The 20,171-nt window shown below is 49.2% G+C and overlaps 1 protein-coding gene across 4 annotated transcripts in view; it reads left to right on the top strand.

Moving 5' to 3' along the window:
- CD276 (CD276 molecule) overlaps positions 1-19,745 on the top strand; it is a 101,602-nt gene extending 81,857 nt beyond the window's left edge. Inside the window, exons 6-8 of one of the 4 annotated variants that reach the window (XM_073363086.2) lie at positions 3,808-3,849; positions 7,617-7,652; positions 13,756-19,745. In XM_073363086.2, coding sequence (XP_073219187.1) covers positions 3,808-3,849; positions 7,617-7,652; positions 13,756-13,778 — 101 coding nt within the window. In that variant the 3' untranslated portion in view covers positions 13,779-19,745. Of the gene's footprint in view, positions 1-3,807; positions 3,850-7,616; positions 7,653-13,254; positions 13,729-13,755 lie in introns of those variants that run through there. The other 3 variants (XM_073363085.1, XM_073363087.1, XM_073363089.1) reach the window with 3 other exon arrangements.
- Positions 19,746-20,171: the final 426 nt, after the last annotated feature.

The raw sequence follows: 20,171 nt of genomic DNA, 5'->3' as shown, positions 1-20,171 counted from the left end.
GGGACCTTTGGCATTATAAAGCAAGACCATAACCCTATGCAACAGGTGTAACAAAGCGGCCTTTGGCGGGACACTACTGAGAGTATCAATTTAGGACAAATTGCTTAGAGCAGGGCTGTCACAGCAAGACTGGGGGTCCTTCACTACTAAGGCACACCAAACCAGCCAAACAGAGAGGACTTTGTTTTTTACCACACTGGCAAACCAGAAGCAATTCCCTCAGACACTCCAGTTTCCCAGTATCACCACCAGCACCACTCCTTATGGGGATGAATGGTCATGAAAACCAATACCCCAGTAAAAGAAAAAAGGTTCTCCCGATCCCAAAGGACCAAGTACCAGATCCAGGTCAATATACAAGTCAGATCTTACCCACAAATCACGCTGTTGCCAATCTTTTAGAATCTAAAATCTAAAGGTTTATTCATAAAAAGAAAGAAATATAGATGAGAGTTAAAATTGGTTAAATGGAATTAAATACATACAACAATGTTAAAGTTTTTAGTTCAGGCTTGTTGGGATTACTGCTGATTTAAACCAATCAAGTCTCTGGAGTACAAACATCCCAGCTTGGATGGGTCGTTCAGCTCTTTGTTCAGAGCTCCAGTTTCAAGCACAGTTCCTCCAGCAGTTAGAAGCAGGATTGAAGACAAAATGGAGGGGTTTCCAGGGCCTTTTATATCCTCTGCCATGTGGAGGGACCCCTTTGTTCTTACTGTGGAAAGTCACAGCAGCAAGCTGGAGTTTGGAGTCCCATGGGTAAGTCCATGCATGATTCAGTTTGCTGGTGGCAGCCATTGCTCACATGCTACCTTGAACGTTCCTAGGAAGGCTCCTTAGATGTGGATCAGAGTCTCCCAAGGTCCATTGTCAGTTAAGTGTTTCTTGATTGGGCACTTACTCAGAATAGTCCTTTCTCAAGAAGCTGACCAAATGTTTCACTGATACTACTTAGAATCAAACACATTGAGATACAAGTACATAGCTAATATTCATAACTTCAAATACAAAAATGATACACACATACAGACAGCATAATCCTAACCAACAAATTACAACATTTTCATAGACACCTTACTTGACCTCCTTTGTACAAGATTTGGTGCAATTATAGGACCTTGGTTGCAACAATGATCTATGCGGTCACAGTTCATGTCAATAATGTCACATTAATAGATTCCTAGGTCAGAAGGGATCATTAAGATCATCTAGTCAAATCGTCTGTGTAACACGGGTCATAGTTATTTTTCATTTCTGCTGCCCCAGGATTTAAATCCGGGATCGTTGGCAATATAAACCAAGACCATAACCCAACACAACAGGGCCAGCCATTTTCTTTGCTTCTGTGGCAGATTAGGTGGGATTTGAACCTGACGCCACAAGCGTACACAACAAAAAATGTTCCATTGCTCCACCAAATTAAAAGGGCAGATTTATAACTGATAAAATGAAATGCTTTTTTCCACAAAAATTTGACTGTATCGTGGAACTCCCTGCCACATGAAATTGTTGAGGCCAAGATCTTAGCTCGTTTCTAAGAGATTGTTACGTCTAGATGGATAACAAAAATATGCAAAGTTATCTTACTTAATGCTAACAAATTTTGGAAGGGATAATATGCCTGGTACTTCAGCCAGTTTTTGTCTGGTAGAGATCAGTATAAATTGTAACGAGGGGGCAGATTATTCCACAGCTGTTGTGTGGGGTCTTACCCCTTCCTGTGGAGCAGCTGGCCACTGTTGCAGACAGGACACTGGACCTCTGTTCTGATCCAGTCTGGCAATCCCAATGCTCCTAAGTGCAGGTTGCCCTTGGGGGGCTATTAACTTCGGTAGTGCCCCTTTAACAGTGCATTAGTGTTATGGAATAGACGTGGAGCCTTCTGGCCTGTTTGCTTGCTACATGAACCTTCCAGGGCTGATGTGGGACCCTGGTGACGTTGCCATCTCGGCACGCCTGGTGCCATTTCAGCTGTCTGGCTGCTGGGGTGGGGTGGGGTGGGGAGAGCGACTTGCCCTGTGAAGAACCCAGGGGAGGGAAGGAATGTGGAGGATGCTCTCTAGGATTTGTCAGGATGGATTCCTGCAGAGCAGCCGAGGTGCACGTCCAGGGTCTGTTCTGTTGAGGGCAGGTGCAATCCCATAGACACTCGGAGGGTGTCACAAGTGGTGGGTCAGTCTTGAATGTAGAATTTGCAGGGCCCTGCCAGGCAGAACCAAAGCAGGGTGATGTTACAGCTTGGTTGTGGCTTAGCAGCTTCAGCACAAGGTTGGGGAGCCAGGAGCTCCTGGGTTCTAGCTCAGTGTCTTAGAATCATAGAATATCAGGATTGGAAGGGACCTCAGGAGGTCATCTAGTCCAACCCCCTGCTCAAAGCAGTCTCTGATAAGGACTCTTCTGTGGCCTTGGGTGAGTCAGGTAGGAGACCGTCGTTACAGCCTGTCAGTAGCAGTGGCCTGTCTCCCTGCACGTTGGCAGTGTCACAGCAGGCTGTGCATGTTACAATGGCATGATGCAGTCCTGCCCTTATGGTGCCCCACAGGACAAATACAAAGGGCTGGAGGCTGCACAGCCTAGTGTGACTGGCGTGTCCCTCTGCGGTGGGCTTGGAGTGAGGAGGATGAAGGTGGCGTGAAGTGCAGTCATGCTGGCCTTGAGCATTAGTGGGTTCACATGCCACAGCATGCATCATTCAGTGCATACATGACTGTTCGCTTATACAGCATGTGTTCATGTACCAGTATCTGCAGGCAGAAATGTGCATATGTGACGTGTGTTCCAGTATGTGCTCACGATGTGGTGCGTGCATGGAAGCAGAAGGAGCATACCTTGGAAAGCAGATGCCAGCGATCGGAACTCCTCTGGGTCTAGGCCCCTTTGGAGCTCTCCAGACCTGTCCTCTCCAGGTGTCTGCTTGGGGATGCTGAGCCTTGTTAAGCCACTCAGAGAGCACTGCTCCAGATGGCAGCTTTGCTATAAATAGGGGAGCTGGCGGCGGGAGAGCCTTTGTTTGGCAGCCAGGCATCTGTGTCACGTCATACTGATTGGTGGGTGTCCTCTACACTCTGAGGAGAGGGGATCACGCTTACCAATCGCTGCTTCAGCCAAGGGCCTAGCTCTGCACTGGGATGGGGAGAGGAACCGCCATAGCACCAAAGCATCACAGTTAGGACAGGACAAGGCTCTGTGTCTGGGATCACAGAGTCTGCAGCCTGGGGCTGCCTGACTAGCTACCAGAGGCTAAAATTGCCTTCTGTGCAGGCCCCTGCTCAAGGAGAGTCCTGTACACACAGCTGTACACACAGCCCCGTCAGACAGACTCAACCTGCAAACAGCCTCCCCACTTTCCTGTTAGCTGCGGATGAGCCATTATCCCCAGCAAGTTCCTGCCTGTTTCATCTGTATCAGAGTATGCATGCCCATCACTGTTGCATATAAATGCTTCCCTCCCCTGTTCCCACTGCAGGTGCATGGGCTCCTGAGAGCTGGAATCGGGCTCTCTCCTCTGCTCAGTCCTCCCTGCTTCAGATAATGAATGGGGTTCCAGGGCTGGGATAGCAAGAGGGGCTGTGGGCCAGGATTGAGGAGCATCAGCAAAGCTGTGGGGGCAGGGCTGGGATAATAGGGCTGCAGATTCAGACCTAGGGGCATTGGCAGGGCTGGAATAGCCAGAGGGCTGTGGGATGGGATGGGGACCATCCATAGAGCTGGGTCTGAGAGCCTCCTCTACCTACCCATCCCCATTTTCTCAGTGATTTCTCTGCGCACCTCCGGAGGCTTCATGCACACATGGCTTTTGTTTTTCAGGGATGGAGGAGCAGATTGAGGATGATGGAGAACCCAAAACAGGTTGGTGAGATCTCAAAGCCCACATTCTGTGTAGATGACCAGGGTGGAGGCTGGGGCACTGAATTTCATGTTGGGGCTGGGATTGCTAAAGGAGAAACCAACGTGCATGCTGGGAAGGTGGGTCCTTGTGTTCCCACTCCAGCCTCCTGCATGAGTTCCAGGGGGCACCCTGTGGAGGGGGCTGGAATGGGTGGGTGGGTCTAATTCCTCCCTGCACCTTCCCACTGGTTTCTGTGCTGCCTGGCTTGTTTCTTACTGTCACCTGCTCAGTCTTAGCTAGGGTTGCCGGGCATCTGGTTTTCAACCAGAACACACAGTTGAAAATGGACCCTGGTGGCTCTGGTTAGCACTGTGACTGGGCCACACACAGTTCTTGCTCTTAAACAGTGACCCTTGCTGGGTCAGCTACACCCAATGCTGACCTTGTGGTCAGCAGGAAGTAGTTTCCCTAGTGCAGATGAGACAGGGTATGTTCTTGCATGAAACTCACAAGAGTATTAAGGAAAAAAGGAGCCCAGCCCTGAGTCAGAGAATATGTCTGACCCGGAAGATGGAGCCGATGTGCCACAGCCTGGGTGTGCACACAACATATCATGAACACATACTGAAACACACATGTCACATATGCACAGTTCTGCTTGCATCTACTGGTATATTCATACATGTTGCGTAAGCAAACAGTCATGTATGTGTCGAACGATGCACGCTGTGGCATGTGAACCCATTGATGCACAAGCATGTGCATACACAGAGTGGTGCACACTTGCATGTGCACACACTGATGCATGAGCATGCGCACACAGTCGTGCATGAATATAAAGGCATACGCACACATACACATGCTAATGCATAGTGTCGCACACTCTTCCATGTGCACGTATGGATGCACAAGCATAAGCACCCAGTCGTGCATCCAGTTAAGAGCACAAGCTCACACATGTACATACTAAGGCATGAGCATGTGCACATAGTTGTCCATGTATATTGCATACATGCAAACAGATACACTTGCATATGCAAACACATTGCCAAGTATGTGCATACAGTTGTGCATGTTTGTCATAAATATAAAGGAAAGGGTAAACCCCTTTGAAATCCCTCCTGGCCAGGGGAAAGCTCCTCTCACCTGTAAAGGGTTAAGAAGCTAAAGGTAACCTCGCTGGCACCTGACCAAAATGACCAATGAGGAGACAAGATACTTTCAAAAGCTGGGAGGAGGGAGAGAAACAAAGGGTCTGTGTGTCTGTCTTTATGCTGTCTTGGCCGGGGATAGACCAGGAATGGAGTCTTAGAACTTTTAGTAAGTAATCTAGCTAGGTATGCGTTAGATTATGATTTCTTTAAATGGCTGAGAAAAGAATTTTGCTGAATAGAATAACTATTTCTGTCTGTGTATCTTTTTTGTAACTTAAGGTTTTGCCTAGAGGGGTTTTCTATGTTTTGAATCTAATTACCCTGTAAGGTATCTACTATCCTGATTTTACAGAGGTGATTTCTTTACTTCTATTTACTTCTATTTCTATTAAAAGTCTTCTTGTAAGAAAACTGAATGTTTTTTTCATTGTTCTCAGATCCAAGGGTTTGGGTCTGTGGTCACCTATGCAAATTGGTGAGGCTTTTTATCCAACATTTCCCAGGAAAGGGGGGGTGCAAGTGTTGGGAGGATTGTTCATTGTTCTTAAGATCCAAGGGTCTGGGTCTGTAGTCACCTAGGCAAATTGGTGAGGCTTTTTACCAAACCTTGTCCAGGAAGTGGGGTGCAAGGTTTTGGGAAGTATTTTGGGGGGAAAGACACGTCCAAACAGCTCTTCCCCAGTAACCAGTATTTGTTTGGTGGTGGTAGCGGCCAATCCAAGGACAAAGGGTGGAATATTTTGTACCTTGGGGAAGTTTTGACCTAAGCTGGTAAAGATAAGCTTAGGAGGTTTTTCATGCAGGTCCCCACATCTGTACCCTAGAGTTCAGAGTGGGGGAGGAACTTTGACAATGGTGTACACACGGACTGTTGCAAACACACACATTGATACATGAACATGCGCATAGTCTCACACAGAAGTGCACTGTCGTGTGCATGATCACACACATGCCAACACAGCCAGTCTCACGTTGGCACCTGTGCCCTCTCGCACGACTCTTTGAGGCAGGCCAGCTGGCTGTCAGTGAACCCCTCCAAGCTGTGAGCAGACTGGCAGTTTCGCAGGGCCGAGATAAGCTGTGTTATCTTTTAATAAAAAGTGATAGTGGCGCTCTGCTTTACTCAAATGAGTTAATTATATGCCTGGTGATTCCCTTTATCTGCTCTGAGCACAACAATAGCTTTGTTGTATACAGATTGGCTTGCGCCTAATCTCTCCTTGGGAGAGAGCGCACTCCCAACGCAGACTTCTTGATGTTTGTAGCTGCCTGTGAGATTTAAGGGCTGGGGCTTTGATTGGTGGTGGAAGTTGGCGAGTGTAATTACTGTGGAAGGCTGATAAATGCTATGAACTGTTAAATGGATTTTTTCCCTCTACCTTCATTAGTGGTGGGAGATAAACCATACAGCCTCCCCTCCTCTAGCCTAGTCCTTTCTCCTGACCCCCCAAACCAACAGGAGACTGATTTCAGATCTCTACTATAAATTTCAGCAATTAATTTCCAGAGCCTCAGTGCCAGAATTTGGAAGCTGAAGGATATGGTAACATAGCCTGGTATTTGTCCTCTTTTTTTCTTTTCATATTGTGGCAGTAGTTTCTATAGGGGGGGTTTGTGTGTGGGGAGATCATAGTCAGAACGAAGCACCCTGTCCCTGCCTGATCAGGAAATTCACTTTTGTTAAGCGCTGATGCCAAGAGCTGCCCAGAGAAAGCCATGTGCAGGCTACAGTCACCACCAGTGTTTAGCAAAATCAGCTCCGTATCTTGAGTGCCATATCTATTAATGGGCTAGTTACTAGAGCATTCCTGAAACCGCACTCAGGAGATGTTGCTTTCGTTACAAATTACAGGGGTTGAGTGGAGGGGAAGGGAGATCTTGGATTTTACTATCCTTCAAAGATATGGCTGGGTCTCTGTCCATTTCCTAATCAGTAGGCATCCCCATCACAATCCCACTACTAATAATTGACACTGATAGCAGACTAAATTAGAGAAGCCAAGGACTGAGCAGACAATGGATTTCAAACTCTCCACTCATGCCTAGGGGTGGTGTCTCCAGAATTGGACTCTGGCTCATAAAAGAGGGGCAGCTTTGGGTATGTAGAGAATGTGATCTCTAGGGCAGTCAGGCCAGGGGCTCTGCTCAGTGTCCTCCTCTGGGTCCCTTGTTTTGATTGTCTGACCTGTACTCAGTTGAGGTCTGGGCTCTGTTGCCTCTCTCTCATGTGAGGGGGCAGGCTTTTGTTGTTCTCATGGGCTCTGCCCACTGACCTGGGATTCAAACAGGCAGGATCACAAACAGGGGGAGCAGGCAAAGACAGAGTTTGCAAAACAATTAAATCGGGTTGTTTGGCTCCTTGATCAGAGGCAGCTCAGATGCGGCAGTGAGTCCCGGGCAGGGCAGCCAGGGCCAGTGCAGAACCGGCTGGGCAGGACTACATCACCGGGGAGGAAGAAAAGGATCCATTTGGGGTGGAGGAGAGCTGGGAGGAAGAGCATGTCCAGGATGCCCTGACGAGTTGGTGGATCTGGGCCCAGTGTGGTTGAATGCTCTGCTGCTCTAATGCTCTGTTTGCTGCATGCTGTGGTCCCAGGCCTGAGTTTGACAGAATTCTCTCTTCTCAACAACAGCTTTGCAGCCTCTGAAGACCCCAGAGAACAAAGAAGGTAAAGGGCATTTCTTCTCTTCTTTTGTACTCGCATACAGGGTCTCTTGCAACAACTACACAAGCTGGCAGACCCACTGGCTTCTGTACCCTTAAACCTCTGAAACCTAACTGCTATTACAGCCAACTGGCTGTTTAGCTCAGCAGGGACAGTTGGAGATCTGAGCTGTTGGTTATCTAAAAACAGCAACCCAAAGCCTAATGCAGAACCCCAACCATCTGCTGGATGCTTTGTGTATCTGGGATTTAGATGATTGTTTTCTGCCCACTCTTCTGATTTCTAGATTTGCTCATCTCCATGGTGTTTGCAACTTCTCCCAGTTTGGTGTCAGCTGTGTATTTCATTAGCACCCTGTTGGCTTTCACTGCCAGGTTGGCAATGAAGGTGTTAATTAGACCAGATTGGATTCGGAGGCCATAAACCCGCCCCCCCCCCCCCCAACAGATCCCTTGCTGTTTAATTCTACCCTTTGTTTGTGGTTTCTTGGCCACTTTTCAGTTCACATCAATGATTTTATCCCAAGCCAATCAGGTTTTTGCTAGATACAATATTAACCGCATTAATAAAATCCAAGTGTATTTTATTGATATCTACTGCATTCCCCTCGTCCATTGATTTTGTAATTCTCCCAAAAAGAGCAATCAAGTTTGCCAAGATTTATTCTTTCCCAACATCCAGCGCAGTTTATTGCTCATGCATCCATTATGCTCTAGCTATTTATTGACTTTTTCTTTTAATTTCCATCATTTCACTAGTGCTAGAAGCTGGGCTAATGAGACAGTAATTGCCAGAATGATTCATTCATTCCTTTTTGCTGAGAACATCCTGGCTTCCCAAGTTCTCTGCGATACAAGCAATCATTTCCCAGGTGCACTGCGGAGGAAATGGCCAAAAGGCAACCAGATGCCCAACTCAGTGAAAATCTATGGGAGTTGGGCACCTAACTCCCATTTATGCCTTTGAAATTTCTCCTCCCTTCTTCCCCTGATTAATTAGCTGGTTGCTTTAATATCCTAGGGTCCAACTACCTTGGGTTGCACATGCAGATTTCCTTCTCAGTCATCAAAATTTATTTCTTTTGGTGTTAAAGGCAGATTTTCCTAAAGCAGCTTGGGGTCTCAGCTATTGTTAAGTCATGGTTAATTTCACCCCTCTCCTCCATTATTAATGGCCCTGCTTTCTCTCTTGTGCTGCGTTTTTTCCTTCTGGATTTATAAAAACCTTTTCTTACTCCTCTTCACTCCGTTAGCTAGAGCATTATCTCAATCTGCTTTCTCTTCCTCCCCTTGCTGCCCTTATCTTTCCCCTGCAAGCCTAAACAGTCTGTGCTTGTTGTCATTGCCTCCTCACTTTTCATCTCCAAGCCAGATTGTTTGCTTAACCCCACAGCTTTGAGGAGTCCCTTTGCATCCTTCCTTGCTGCTTTTTTTTTTTTAGCAGAAATGTAGTATGAATAATGGCATCTCCTAGGATTCTCCAGCTGATGAGGATTTTCAGTGCTGTACAATGAGCTTTGAAAACACTCTCTCTCTCAACATGCACACAGGCCTTGCTGTGTAGTCAGGCTCAGCCTCTGGGAATGAGGGGGGAAATCTCTCAGCCTTTACTCTCTGCACTTTGGCAGCCCAGACCTTTTGCAACATTGGCTTTGTCTGACAAACCACCCCACCCTGATGATCTGACCACTCCTGCTTCCCTGTCTCTATGCCTTAGTGTAAGGAGAAGTTCCTGTGGAATATGGCTGAGTGAGACTGGCTGTTTAACCATTACATTGCCGGACAAATCAATGCTTAGGGAAACCCATCAACACAGCCTGCAGACACTCGATAGCAGAATGTTGGTTAAAGTGAAAGGTAGTGCTGGCTCAATGCACCATAAATAGGTCACTTTGTATTGTTATTATTATTCCCTTTAGGTGTATATGACTTTAAGGGAAGCTGAGGTCTCCAACAAGCATAGAGATTGGTGCCCTCCAGCACTGGGTGCATCATAAGGATTAGGCCTGTGTGAAGCTTGCAGGAGGCATGGGGTCCTCTGCACAGCTGCCTGGAGCTCTATTCCTACCTGTGTTCTCATTTTCCCTACGTCCCGGGTGCGCTCTTGGGTTCCTTGCATCTTGAGTCAGTCATCACAGGGGGGAGTGTTCCAACTGTGGCACTGCACTCCAAATTAAAGATGTCACTTTGTTGTAAACGTATTGGAGTTGTTCCAGTGTTGTGTGGGAGGAGGAAGGATGGCCAGGTGCTTATGGCTCGCACCACGGATCTGAGCTCCTGGGGTCTATTTCAGCCTCGATCACTGTGTGAACGAGGACAAGTCTTTTACTGGCTTTGTGCCTTGGTTTCACCATATGTAATTAGACAGTAATAGCACCTCCTGTGGGGCTATATTCATCTAGGTTTATAAACCCCTTTAAGTTCCATGGCCTGCAGCAACAATGGGAGAATGCAATATTGTTGTAGTCCAGAAAACCAGCTCTAAGCGAGAAGGCATGGGAGCTGGTGACCAACCTTCCTATCCTCAGACCTGGTGGGCCTGCGAGCACGTGCCATGCACAGTTCTTAGTAGTCCAGCCTTTGTAAGTTGGGCACAGCAGTGAGTCCATGGACATGTGTCTGTGCTTGTTTAGGGACTGTGCTTGCTCACCATACAGAGGCAGCTAACTAGGGGATTCCAGCATGAGCACAAGGGATGAAAATCCCCCAACAAACCCAGTGGCAAACCCACTAACAGCCACGACAAGAAGAGAAGGGTCTGTCCTACCTACCGAGCAGTGTCTGTGTGCTGCAGGGCTGCTGTCAAAGCTGGCAGCCTGCCCGTGCCAGCCTGCTGGCTGAGCTCGGCCAGAAAGCTGCTTACCCAAGACACTGGGTACAAGCCACCTTGTGCCAAAGCCATATTTTTAAGCTACTGCCGGTTGTAAATCATTCAAACAAACAGCCAACCATTAAAGCAACACAAAGCAGATTCGGGGGGAGGAGCAAGGTGCTTTGCTCGGATGCAGATTAACGTCATGGTTGGGCAGCATTTCTGCTAGCTGGAAGCAGTGATGGGGGTTGCTCTCCAGCTCATGGGAAATCAGCTGATACATGCCAACTGCCCCTCATCAGCTCAGGCAAAGCAAGGGCCTGCCTGGGAGCCCTGCATCCCATGCAAACCCTGAAACTTGGGGGCTGGCCAGAGACCGAGGGTAAGATCATCCTGGGCTTCTGCAAGCCCCTGCAGAGCAGAGATGACCTTGGGTGTTATGGTCACGCCAGAAAGGTCCCCACACTGTTAATCCCATGGATGTCAATGTGTCCACTTCCAGAGTGGGGCTCTGTCCAGTATTAAGAAACCCCAAATTTCATCAGAGGTTTGTAAATACTGGATCTGATTCTGCTCTCACTTACTCCAGTGCAGCTCCAGTGACTTCAGTTCATTCACCAGCGTGAGCAGAACTGGGCCATCATTTCATTGCTTCCTGGTTTTGTGTCAAGCATGAGATCCCAGTGTATGGAGAGGAAGGTTGTGGGCAGGGACCGCAGCATGTAGAGTTGCATAGTGTAACACCACCCTGCTGGGGCTGTCTACAGGGATCAGACTCTGGGCAGCTGGATTGAAAGAGCATGTGCTGCTACGGCTGGAACGAAAGAAGCAAAGCTGCCAGGGCCTGCAGTAAAAGGCTCTTCGGCCTGTGTGTGGGGACGAGCCACTAGAGAGGGACAAAGACCCACCCCGTTCTAGCCTGGGCATACTGGTCTGGGGTCATAGGATGGAGGGCATTTAAATGACCATGTAAAACTGAAGCTCTGCGCAACAGCCTCCAGATTATCCAATTTCAGGCCTGTGGAGCCTGATCCGGAGAGGTGCTGAGCATCTGGAACCCACATTGACATCGAGGGGCGTGCCAGGAGCTGAGCATCTCCCAGGAGCAGGCTCGCGACCACTCTGAGATTACGAATTTTCGCTTTGTAAGTGAATCCAGTGGTGAGGAGGGAGATCAGGCCTGGAGTCGGAAGCAGGCCCAGGCTGGACAGCAGTGGTGCAGGCTTCTCCATGCTTACCTGCCTGGGCAGGTTCACCTTTAGGTTGAAGAGAGGAACTTGGCCTCCATGATGCCCCCAGCCCAGGCTGGCAGCGGGGAATCACTGGGACCAGTTGTGGTGTGGGAACCAGGTTACTGAGAACTGTCCTGAGACACCAACACATTCCATGCAGGCCACTGCAAAGCTGCCACAGGAGAACAGCTTGTGGGCACTCCAGCCCACATGGGGTTTGAACCCACAGCCTCATTACTAAAGGCTGTATCTCCTAGGCATGAGGCACTTGCTCCCAGGTGGGGTTGTTCACATTCAGGAGTACCATCCATGCCTGCAGTGTAAACAGCCCTCACAGTGGACTGGCCACACAATAGCTGCTGCCTTTGCCAGTGCACTCACTGCAGTGCCAGCGTCTAATGCTCCGTAAAGCACTTGGAAATGCGTGGCATTTTGCAGGAGGTGCACAACCGTGCTCTCTGTGCTGGCCTCCTGGCGGTCCCTGTGTGGTAGGAGAAGTGTGGATTTTGATGCAGTAAAAGCACCGTGCTGGTCAGACAAGCCCTGTGGCACATCACCTGCCTTGATGAGAGTGCTGGAGGAAAAGCTTTATGGCCCTGCAGCATGAGCTCTGGATCCACAGTGTGCCATGGTATGATAGCAATACTCTCCGCTCCCTGAACTCTTCTCTCCTGAGGCTCTCCGGAGAGCGTTGGAAAGGGGAATGGAGGAAGTCTCCTTACACTCGTGGAAGGAAAGTGTGAATATCCCCATTTTTCAGATGGGTGAAGTTACAGGGTCTTCCAACACAGCAGTGAAGGAGCCTGGAATTTCTCTTGTGAGTCCCCTGCTCTATCCACTAGACTCTGGGATATTCTCTCACTGGGGGTCACAACGCAGCAAGCTACCCAATCCTTCCCAGATTGCTCAATGAAAGAGAGTCCCATAGGGATGGGAGGGAGCTCCTAAGGGGCTCCTGCTATGGAAGAGGGACCATGGATGGGATAGAACACATACCACTGCATTAGATCCCACTTCATTCCCCGTATCATGCTCAATGCAACAGTTCCATGCCCTTCAATGCATGCATCTTACAGTAACTAAAACCTACCTCAGTCCCTTCCTGTGCCCGCGGGGAATGCTAAGTGAGTTGTCTGTATCCTCATGGAGACTCGTAAAGCATTTTCTCCATAAATCATTCATCCGGTGCCAACCTTAGCAGAGCATGAGTGATATAAGCATGAACCCCAGGGCACCGGTTGAGCTGCTGTAACTTTGAATGGTCATTTATTGAAATGGGTGATTTGATGGATTTATCTTTCTTTTTTTTACTTTAAATATCAGCCATTTTGCTGTATTGGGCTGGTCGAGGTTTTCCTGACCATTTTTGTTAACTGGGATGAGGGCAGGAGTGTGAGCTAGTGGCTGGCGCACAGGACTGGGGTTTTTTGAGTTTTTGGTGGAAAAAATCAATATCTGAAGTATTTTGTCGAAAAGCTGAAATACTGTGATTCTGAAATGCCGACCTAGTGGCGCATGGGAATTGTAGTTCAGGTACTTCATGTCCCCATTCTCCTCTATAGGTTGGAATCCCTGGTTGAACTACCTGATGATGGGAGGGGAGGAGATCCATCATGGCAGTGGTGTAGCCGCAGGGCATCATGGGAAATGAAGTCCACCCATAGAAGAGAATGGGAATACAAGCATCCAAACTACCATTCCCATGAAGCAGTATGATGGCATTTCACAATTAAAATATTTTGGCTTTCTGGCGTTTATTTTTTTTAAATGAAAATTTGAATTTTTCTATGGAAAATAGACACTTTGTGAAAACTTTCACTACGTCGAAATCCCAATTCTGCATCAAAAAAGTTTCAACATAAAATTTCCCACCAGTTCTATTAATCACCTAACATTCACCCAGTAGGCTGAACCTTGTGAAAACTGGCCCCTTGTATGGATTGTGCCCTTTGACCCGCCTGGGAGCCATTCTCGGTTTCTCTGTATTCTCTGTTTCTCTCACCTTGTCCACTCCCCCCACATAAGGTCAGTGGATTGATTATTCACTTTTCTTTCACTTTCAGGCAATGAACAAGAAATTGACTGACAGGAAATGGAGGAGACACAGAAATGATGCCCCATGCCACAGACTAGCAGCCTGTCCTCTCGGACCATTGTAGCCTCCTGGGGGATGTCCTATGGGAGACACTGAACATCCCATCGCCGGTGCCACCATTGCTACATACCCTGGCCATGAAGGACAGCAGCTTCAGCCTGTTTTCTCTGTTTGCTTCACCATAACCATCTCCCCCACCAACACACACACACAGGGTAGATGCGACAGTGTCGCTATGTAGGGCTCGCTTCCTCACGGGGCTGGATACACTTTATTCCCAGGAGTTATTGTCTTCCTGGCCCAAGCAGCCCAAAGGGACCTGATTCTCCATTGTCCTGCACCTTGGGTGCTCACTTCTACCAGTGCAAAGTGGGTGCATAGTGCTCCCAATGGTGAGCATTTGCACTCACGCTGCCCTGGTGGAAATGACTGCACAAGATGCAGGGCAGTGGAGAGTTGGGCCCAGGATGTGAAGGGCCCTTTCCTGTAGGTGATTAACTTAGAGATCAGTGGGATTACTGCTGCTTTTAAAGTTAAGCAAGCGCTTAAGTGCTCTGCTGGATGGGTTGGAGGGCTCTGGCCCCTTGTGAGATTGAACCCTCCCTGCACAGGAGGTGCAGCCAGCAGAATCTGAGCAGCCAGGAGGGATGCAGTGGGGACTCTTGTCCTGTGTCAAACGTGTGTGTGGGCAGGTGGGGTGGGTGGTAGGGTGGGCAATATCGATGGTTAAGGGGATATTTGGTTATCAGTGCCCCATTACAGCACCAGCTCTTGGTGTCTTGGCCCTTGTAGCATGTGACTAACGTGAGAGCCAGCTCTATGGCTCCATGGATGTCCCTCCTCCCCACTCCCCACTTCCAGCCATCCTTCCCCCGCTCTCACCACAAAGCAGGCTCCACTTATTCCCACACCCCAAATTCAGCTTCTAAAGCAGGCGGACAGGGGGGAGGGGATGGGACCAGGTGTCCATGTCTTTCAGAAGATCCTAAAGACAGAGGCTCTAAGTATCCTTGTGCCCTCCTGTCTGTCTTTCCTGTCCTGCACCTGGTGCCTGATGCCTAACCACAACTGCTCTCCTCCATTCAACCAAGGGGAGCCTGCTGATCGTTGGACCATCCTCCCCCCAAGATGCCTTCATGGACAAGGTTCAACAACCTCCAAGAGGCAGGCCTGTGGAGGTGGACAGTGGGCCCAAGAAAGTCTTTGAAGCTCCTTGGAGATGGACAGTGGGTCCAGGTGGCTGTAGAGATGGGGAGTGGCCTAGTATGGTTGTAGAGGCTCTGTGAGGATGGAGCTCATAGACTTGAGTGGAAGTGGTCCATGCTCTTGGTCCTGGCTATGGCAGAGGCACAGCTCCAGAGAGCGTCTTGTTATCTTTAATGTTGTACCACTGTCACCAGCATGTGTCTTTTGCCTTAAGCCCCTGGAGCCAGATCTGTCCCTGGCTTAATTCCATTGAGGTTGGTGGAGTTACCCCAGGGGTGCGTTTGGCCCAGAGGATTTTGTGGGGCAGGAGAGGGAGAGGAAACTTCATAGATCTCACCCCCCTGCCTTGGCCTTGCTTTAACAAAGAGTCAGGAAGTATCTGTAACTGGATGTTGTGCCTGCTTGGGCCAACGGTGAGGAGGGGAACTTGCAGGTCAGATGTGACCCTCGGCTACTATCTCCCGAGCTGCTTGCATCCCTGCTGGAGAAGGGGACGGGCATGAGCAGAGGCAGAGATGGATTCTCCCACGGTTTTTGCATCCCTGGTTGGGAGGGATGATCCACAATTTTCTGCAACAAAGCTATTCCCATTTCCTGCTCTGTCCATCGGAAAGCCTTCCCTGTAGCCTGGTTCCAGGGCCAGAGAGGCCAACGGCACCACCTCAGCTCCCTGTGAGGAGCGCTGGGTCAGGCACCTCAGTGAAGTTAAATGGGAGTTCCCCCATGGCTGTAGCTCTAACACACTGGCCAGTGTGTTCCTGGGCATCTGGTAGCCATTTTGAAGCCAAGGTTTCCCATGAGCTGATGCCTCTAAAGTATGTGTTTGGAGCCAGCAATCCTGAGGTGAATGGAAAATACCTGACTGAGCAGCATGGTACCTGGCTGTGACCCTAAGCTTTTCCTATCAGAAAGCGAGAAGCAAGGGGAAGCTAGGCTGAGAGAATCCAATGGACCATGGAGGCCCACCTGCCTTCTCAGATCCACACATTGTTCATCTGAATCCAGAGGGAGGCCCCATGGTGGAGCAAAGCAGGGGATGGGTGCCAGGGCCTATCTGATGGACTAAAGGCTCTGGTTTCTGAGGCTACCATTGGCCCTCTCACCAGCACTAAAATCACTATGGGCTTCCCAGCTCTGTCGATGGGGGGTGGTGCGATTAACTTCACTGGGGATGCACTTGTATCCCAGTTGAGGGGCTATTATAGGGGGTGGTGGGGAGCACCTCCTATCATTAAGATTGCTGACACCTCCCTATATAAGACCCTGCTTTCATTTGTTTTATAGCTTTGCCAAGCTTTAGCTGTTTGGGCAGAGATTTTCCATGCCAGAGGTCTGCCTCAGGCTGAATGCATTTGGCAAATTTCAGCCAGAATGGCTTGGCCATTTCTGAGAAGGAGGCTAAGGGAAAGGACATTGTTTAGTCCACATTAAAAACAATTTGGGCACCCTTTTCTTTGAGCAGCTTTAGCACCCTGTTCTTTGGAGTGACACTTGAAATTTGGTGGGGGCATGACCTCTGTGTCAGATGTGCCTGTTGCCACCCTGGTGAAAATCTGCCCACATTTGCTCAAATTTCTTTTTAAAATTGCAGTTTGCATGTGCCCAGAGACTTCAGTTTTACCAGCAAAAATCTCTGATGATTCCATCCTCACTGAGCATGCTCAAGGCTCTCTCAGCTCTTAGCGCTGACCAGACTCTGCATGTGCCATCCCCAAAGAGCAGCTGTGCATGCTGCTGCTAGACTAGGGCTGCTGGGATAAAGCTGGGCTTGCCCTATGATTGCTGTTCTAGGCCAGGTGTGGCTAGGCACTAGAGCTGAGAGCAGAGAGGCTGTCTCTCCTGTGCTCTCAGGGCCCCCTTGCCTTGCTGGGATCCAGGCACTCTGGGGGAGAAAGCTGTCTGATGTGAGTGCAGAGGGGACAAAAGGTGGATCAGGACAAGGGAAGGAGTGGTGAATCTAGTGAGCCTGGGGTTGCAGGGGGGAGGGATGCTGGGACTAGCAGGATAAGGAGGCTGGGACTGGCAACTGGGGGAGGGACTGGGAACCAGGGAGAGAAATGGGACAGGACTGGGAGCCAGTTGGCTGGGGTGGGTGGGGGACTGACACTGGCTGGACAGTGAGATTGGGATTAGGGACCAGTGGTGGGGGACAAAGGAGGAGGACAACTGAGAAGGAGTTGGGATGTGGGAGGAGAATTGGGACTGCTTGGGCAAAGAGACAGGGCAAGGAGGGTGGGAAGGGGAGACTGAATTTAAATGAGCAGCCCAGGGAGGGAGATTAGGAGTGGGAGCCTGTGGGGGTGGGAAGAAGAGGGATCTCAGATGTGGAACTGGGAGAGGGAACTGGCTGGGAGAGGAGTTGGGGCAAAATGGGGAGAATTGTGATGGGGTGTGAGTGAGATTTGGGAGAGAGTTTGGTATTTGGAGAGCAAGCGGGGGGGTGGAGTGGGGGAGAGGGAGACTAATGCAGGCTGGACAAGGAGATGGGCTGGGATGAGAAGCCTGAGCAGTAAAGGCGACAGGGTAGGCCAGGAGAATGGGACTGGAACAAGGAACCAGGGCTGGGACAGAGACAGAAATAGGTTGTTGGGGAGAAGGGATCAAGCTTGGGAGCAATGATGGGAAGAATCATAGAATCATAGAATATCAGGGTTGGAAGGGACCCCAGAAGGTCATCTAGTCCAACCCCCTGCTCGAAGCAGGACCAATTCCCAGTTAAATCATCCTAGCCAGGGCTTTGTCTGTGCCACTAGAGCCCATGCCCTCCAGAGCTGGATTGGAACCCAACTGAGGCTCATTCCTCTGCCGTCAGCAAGCATCTGGCAAAGTGTGGATCTCATCCCCCTCTGAGCCACATAGAGGATGACAACCCACTACTGTTACCAGTTACTCCATGAGCTCCAGTGGCAGAGGTCTGTGGGGTGAATCTAACAGTTCCAGCCCTGCTGCTGATGCATATAGGTGTCAATATGCCACACAAAGGAATTCCTGATCTTTCAGTTTATTTTTTTAAAACTTTGGAAAATATGTGACCCCCTTGTGCATGTGTATTATGGTACAGTGTTTAATGACATGGTCACATACTGTTGTTTCCACAGGATCCCTTCCTGTTTCAGTGCACTGGCTAGACCTACTCTAGGAATTATAGAATCATAGAATATCAGGGTTGGAAGGGACCTCAGGAGGTCATCTAGTGCAACCCCCTGCTCAAAGCAGGACCAATCCCCAATTAAATCATCTCAGCCAGGGCTTTGTCAAGCCTGACTCAAAAAACCTCTAAGGAAGGAGGTTCCACTACCTCCCTAGGTAACCAGTCCAGTGCTTCACCATCCTCCTTGTGAAAAAGTTTTTCCTAATATTCAACCTAAACCTCCCCCACTGCAACTTGAGACCATTACTCCTTGTTCTGTCATCAGCTACCACTGAGAACAGTCTAGATCCATCCTCTCTGGACCCCCCTTCAGGTAGTTGAAAGCAGCTATCAAATCCCCCCCTCATTCTTCTCTTCTGCAAACTAAATGAATGAAGTCTGCAGGACCCTGTCTCGTTTGTTGCTGAGGAACGGAGCTTCAAGAAGAGAAAGGCATGGGTCTCATGGGAAAGGCAGTTGAATGCTGCCCTGGACAAGTGGATTCTATTCCTGTTCCTGAGGCTGAGTCCCTGTGTGATGCTGGGCAAGTCAAACCAAGTCTTAACAGGGGACCACTGACTGTGTTCCTCATTTTGGGGGTGCCTGACTGGAGACCCTGCGTGGAAGTGTTGAGCACGCCCTGCTGCAGCCGGTCAGTGAGAACTGTGATTGAATATAGAAAGTGCTATATAATGCTTGTCAGGCCCTAGGTGCCTCGTATTGGGCACCAAAATTAGTAGATACTTTTGACCTTAATCTCTTTGTGCCTCAGCTGTCCACCTGTAAAATGTGGATAATATCTCTCATCTCTCCAAGATGCTGGGGACGGGGGATTCGTTAATTTTGGTGAAGCACTTCGCTACTCTAATGATGAGTACGGGAGAAAAGCCCATGAGGAAATGAATAATTCTGTCTCAGAGCAGGGTTTGAATAGTGGGCAGTAGATGGGGCATAGGGGCCTCACATGGAACAATGAGGCGAAAACAAAATATTGACTAACTGCCCATTAAGGGAACAGAGTCCACCGTGCATCGTGATGGAAAAAACAGTATGAGATTGTGTAATTAAAGACTGTGTCATAAAGCGTACGCACCAGGGACCGAATTTAGATGGCCATGGTGGCCTTAATTCTGACATTTCCTAACTTTTGATGGCTTGACTTTGCAATCTAAATAGCTTCCTTTTAATGTAGCTTTTGTGCATAACAAAGACCTGTGCAGGCCATGGAATGTTTGAGTTAAAGGGCCTAAGACGGAATGTTCTGGCCCATAAAAGGAGCAGAGCCATTTAAGCTGTGCTCACAGCACCAGCGGAAACATAAAGGGACAGACCAAAGTCAGGGAGATGCCAGCATTGTCCAGCCAGCCTACCTTATGCACATTTTCTGATCCCTGGCTGCCTTCTTCACCCTCCATCCCTGCTTCTCACACTCAGGCCCAACCGTGTTGCATTCAGACATCCTCAGCACTCGTCTCTGGCCCCACTCAGGCAGGGAGATACCATTGTGCTAGAATCAAGGTCTGATTTGGTATTTTTTTTAATTACTTAAATTCTGGAAGCTGGAGTATTTTGTGCCTTGACACATTTTGGGGGGAATAAATGCTTGGTTCTTTTTGACAAAATTCCTGGGGTCTGGTGTGGTTTGTAGTATGGTTTGGTGTGCAGGCCCAGCAGTCCTCGTTGGCATGAGGAGAGAACATCAGCCGTAGAAAGACCTGAGTTGTAACTCAGTAGCTGGGGGATATGTATTTTCCTATGATCTACTGGGGGTTCTAGGAGAATCCAGCTGCCTGCTAGGGCCCTGCCAGAACCTGTGGACTTCCCCACCCTGGAGAACCTGGGACTCCTCTGTCAGCCCTATGTTAGGGAGAGGGGTGCGGGTCTAGATCTCTGGCTAGACCAAGAGGAGTCCCTGATGTCCTCATCCCATGGTAGGACTCCTTGCCAGATGTGAACGGCGTGCAGACGTAGCCCTTTAGAGGCAGCCTCCACCCACATCCACTGTCAGGGATCCTCAGCTGCCCCATCCCAGCTGTTGGGGACTCTCC

Source organism: Lepidochelys kempii, chromosome 10 (genome assembly GCF_965140285.1).
Source record: "Lepidochelys kempii isolate rLepKem1 chromosome 10, rLepKem1.hap1, whole genome shotgun sequence".
In the NCBI taxonomy this organism is placed as follows: domain Eukaryota; kingdom Metazoa; phylum Chordata; order Testudines; family Cheloniidae; genus Lepidochelys; species Lepidochelys kempii.
This window is presented reverse-complemented; position numbering and strand designations above follow the sequence as displayed.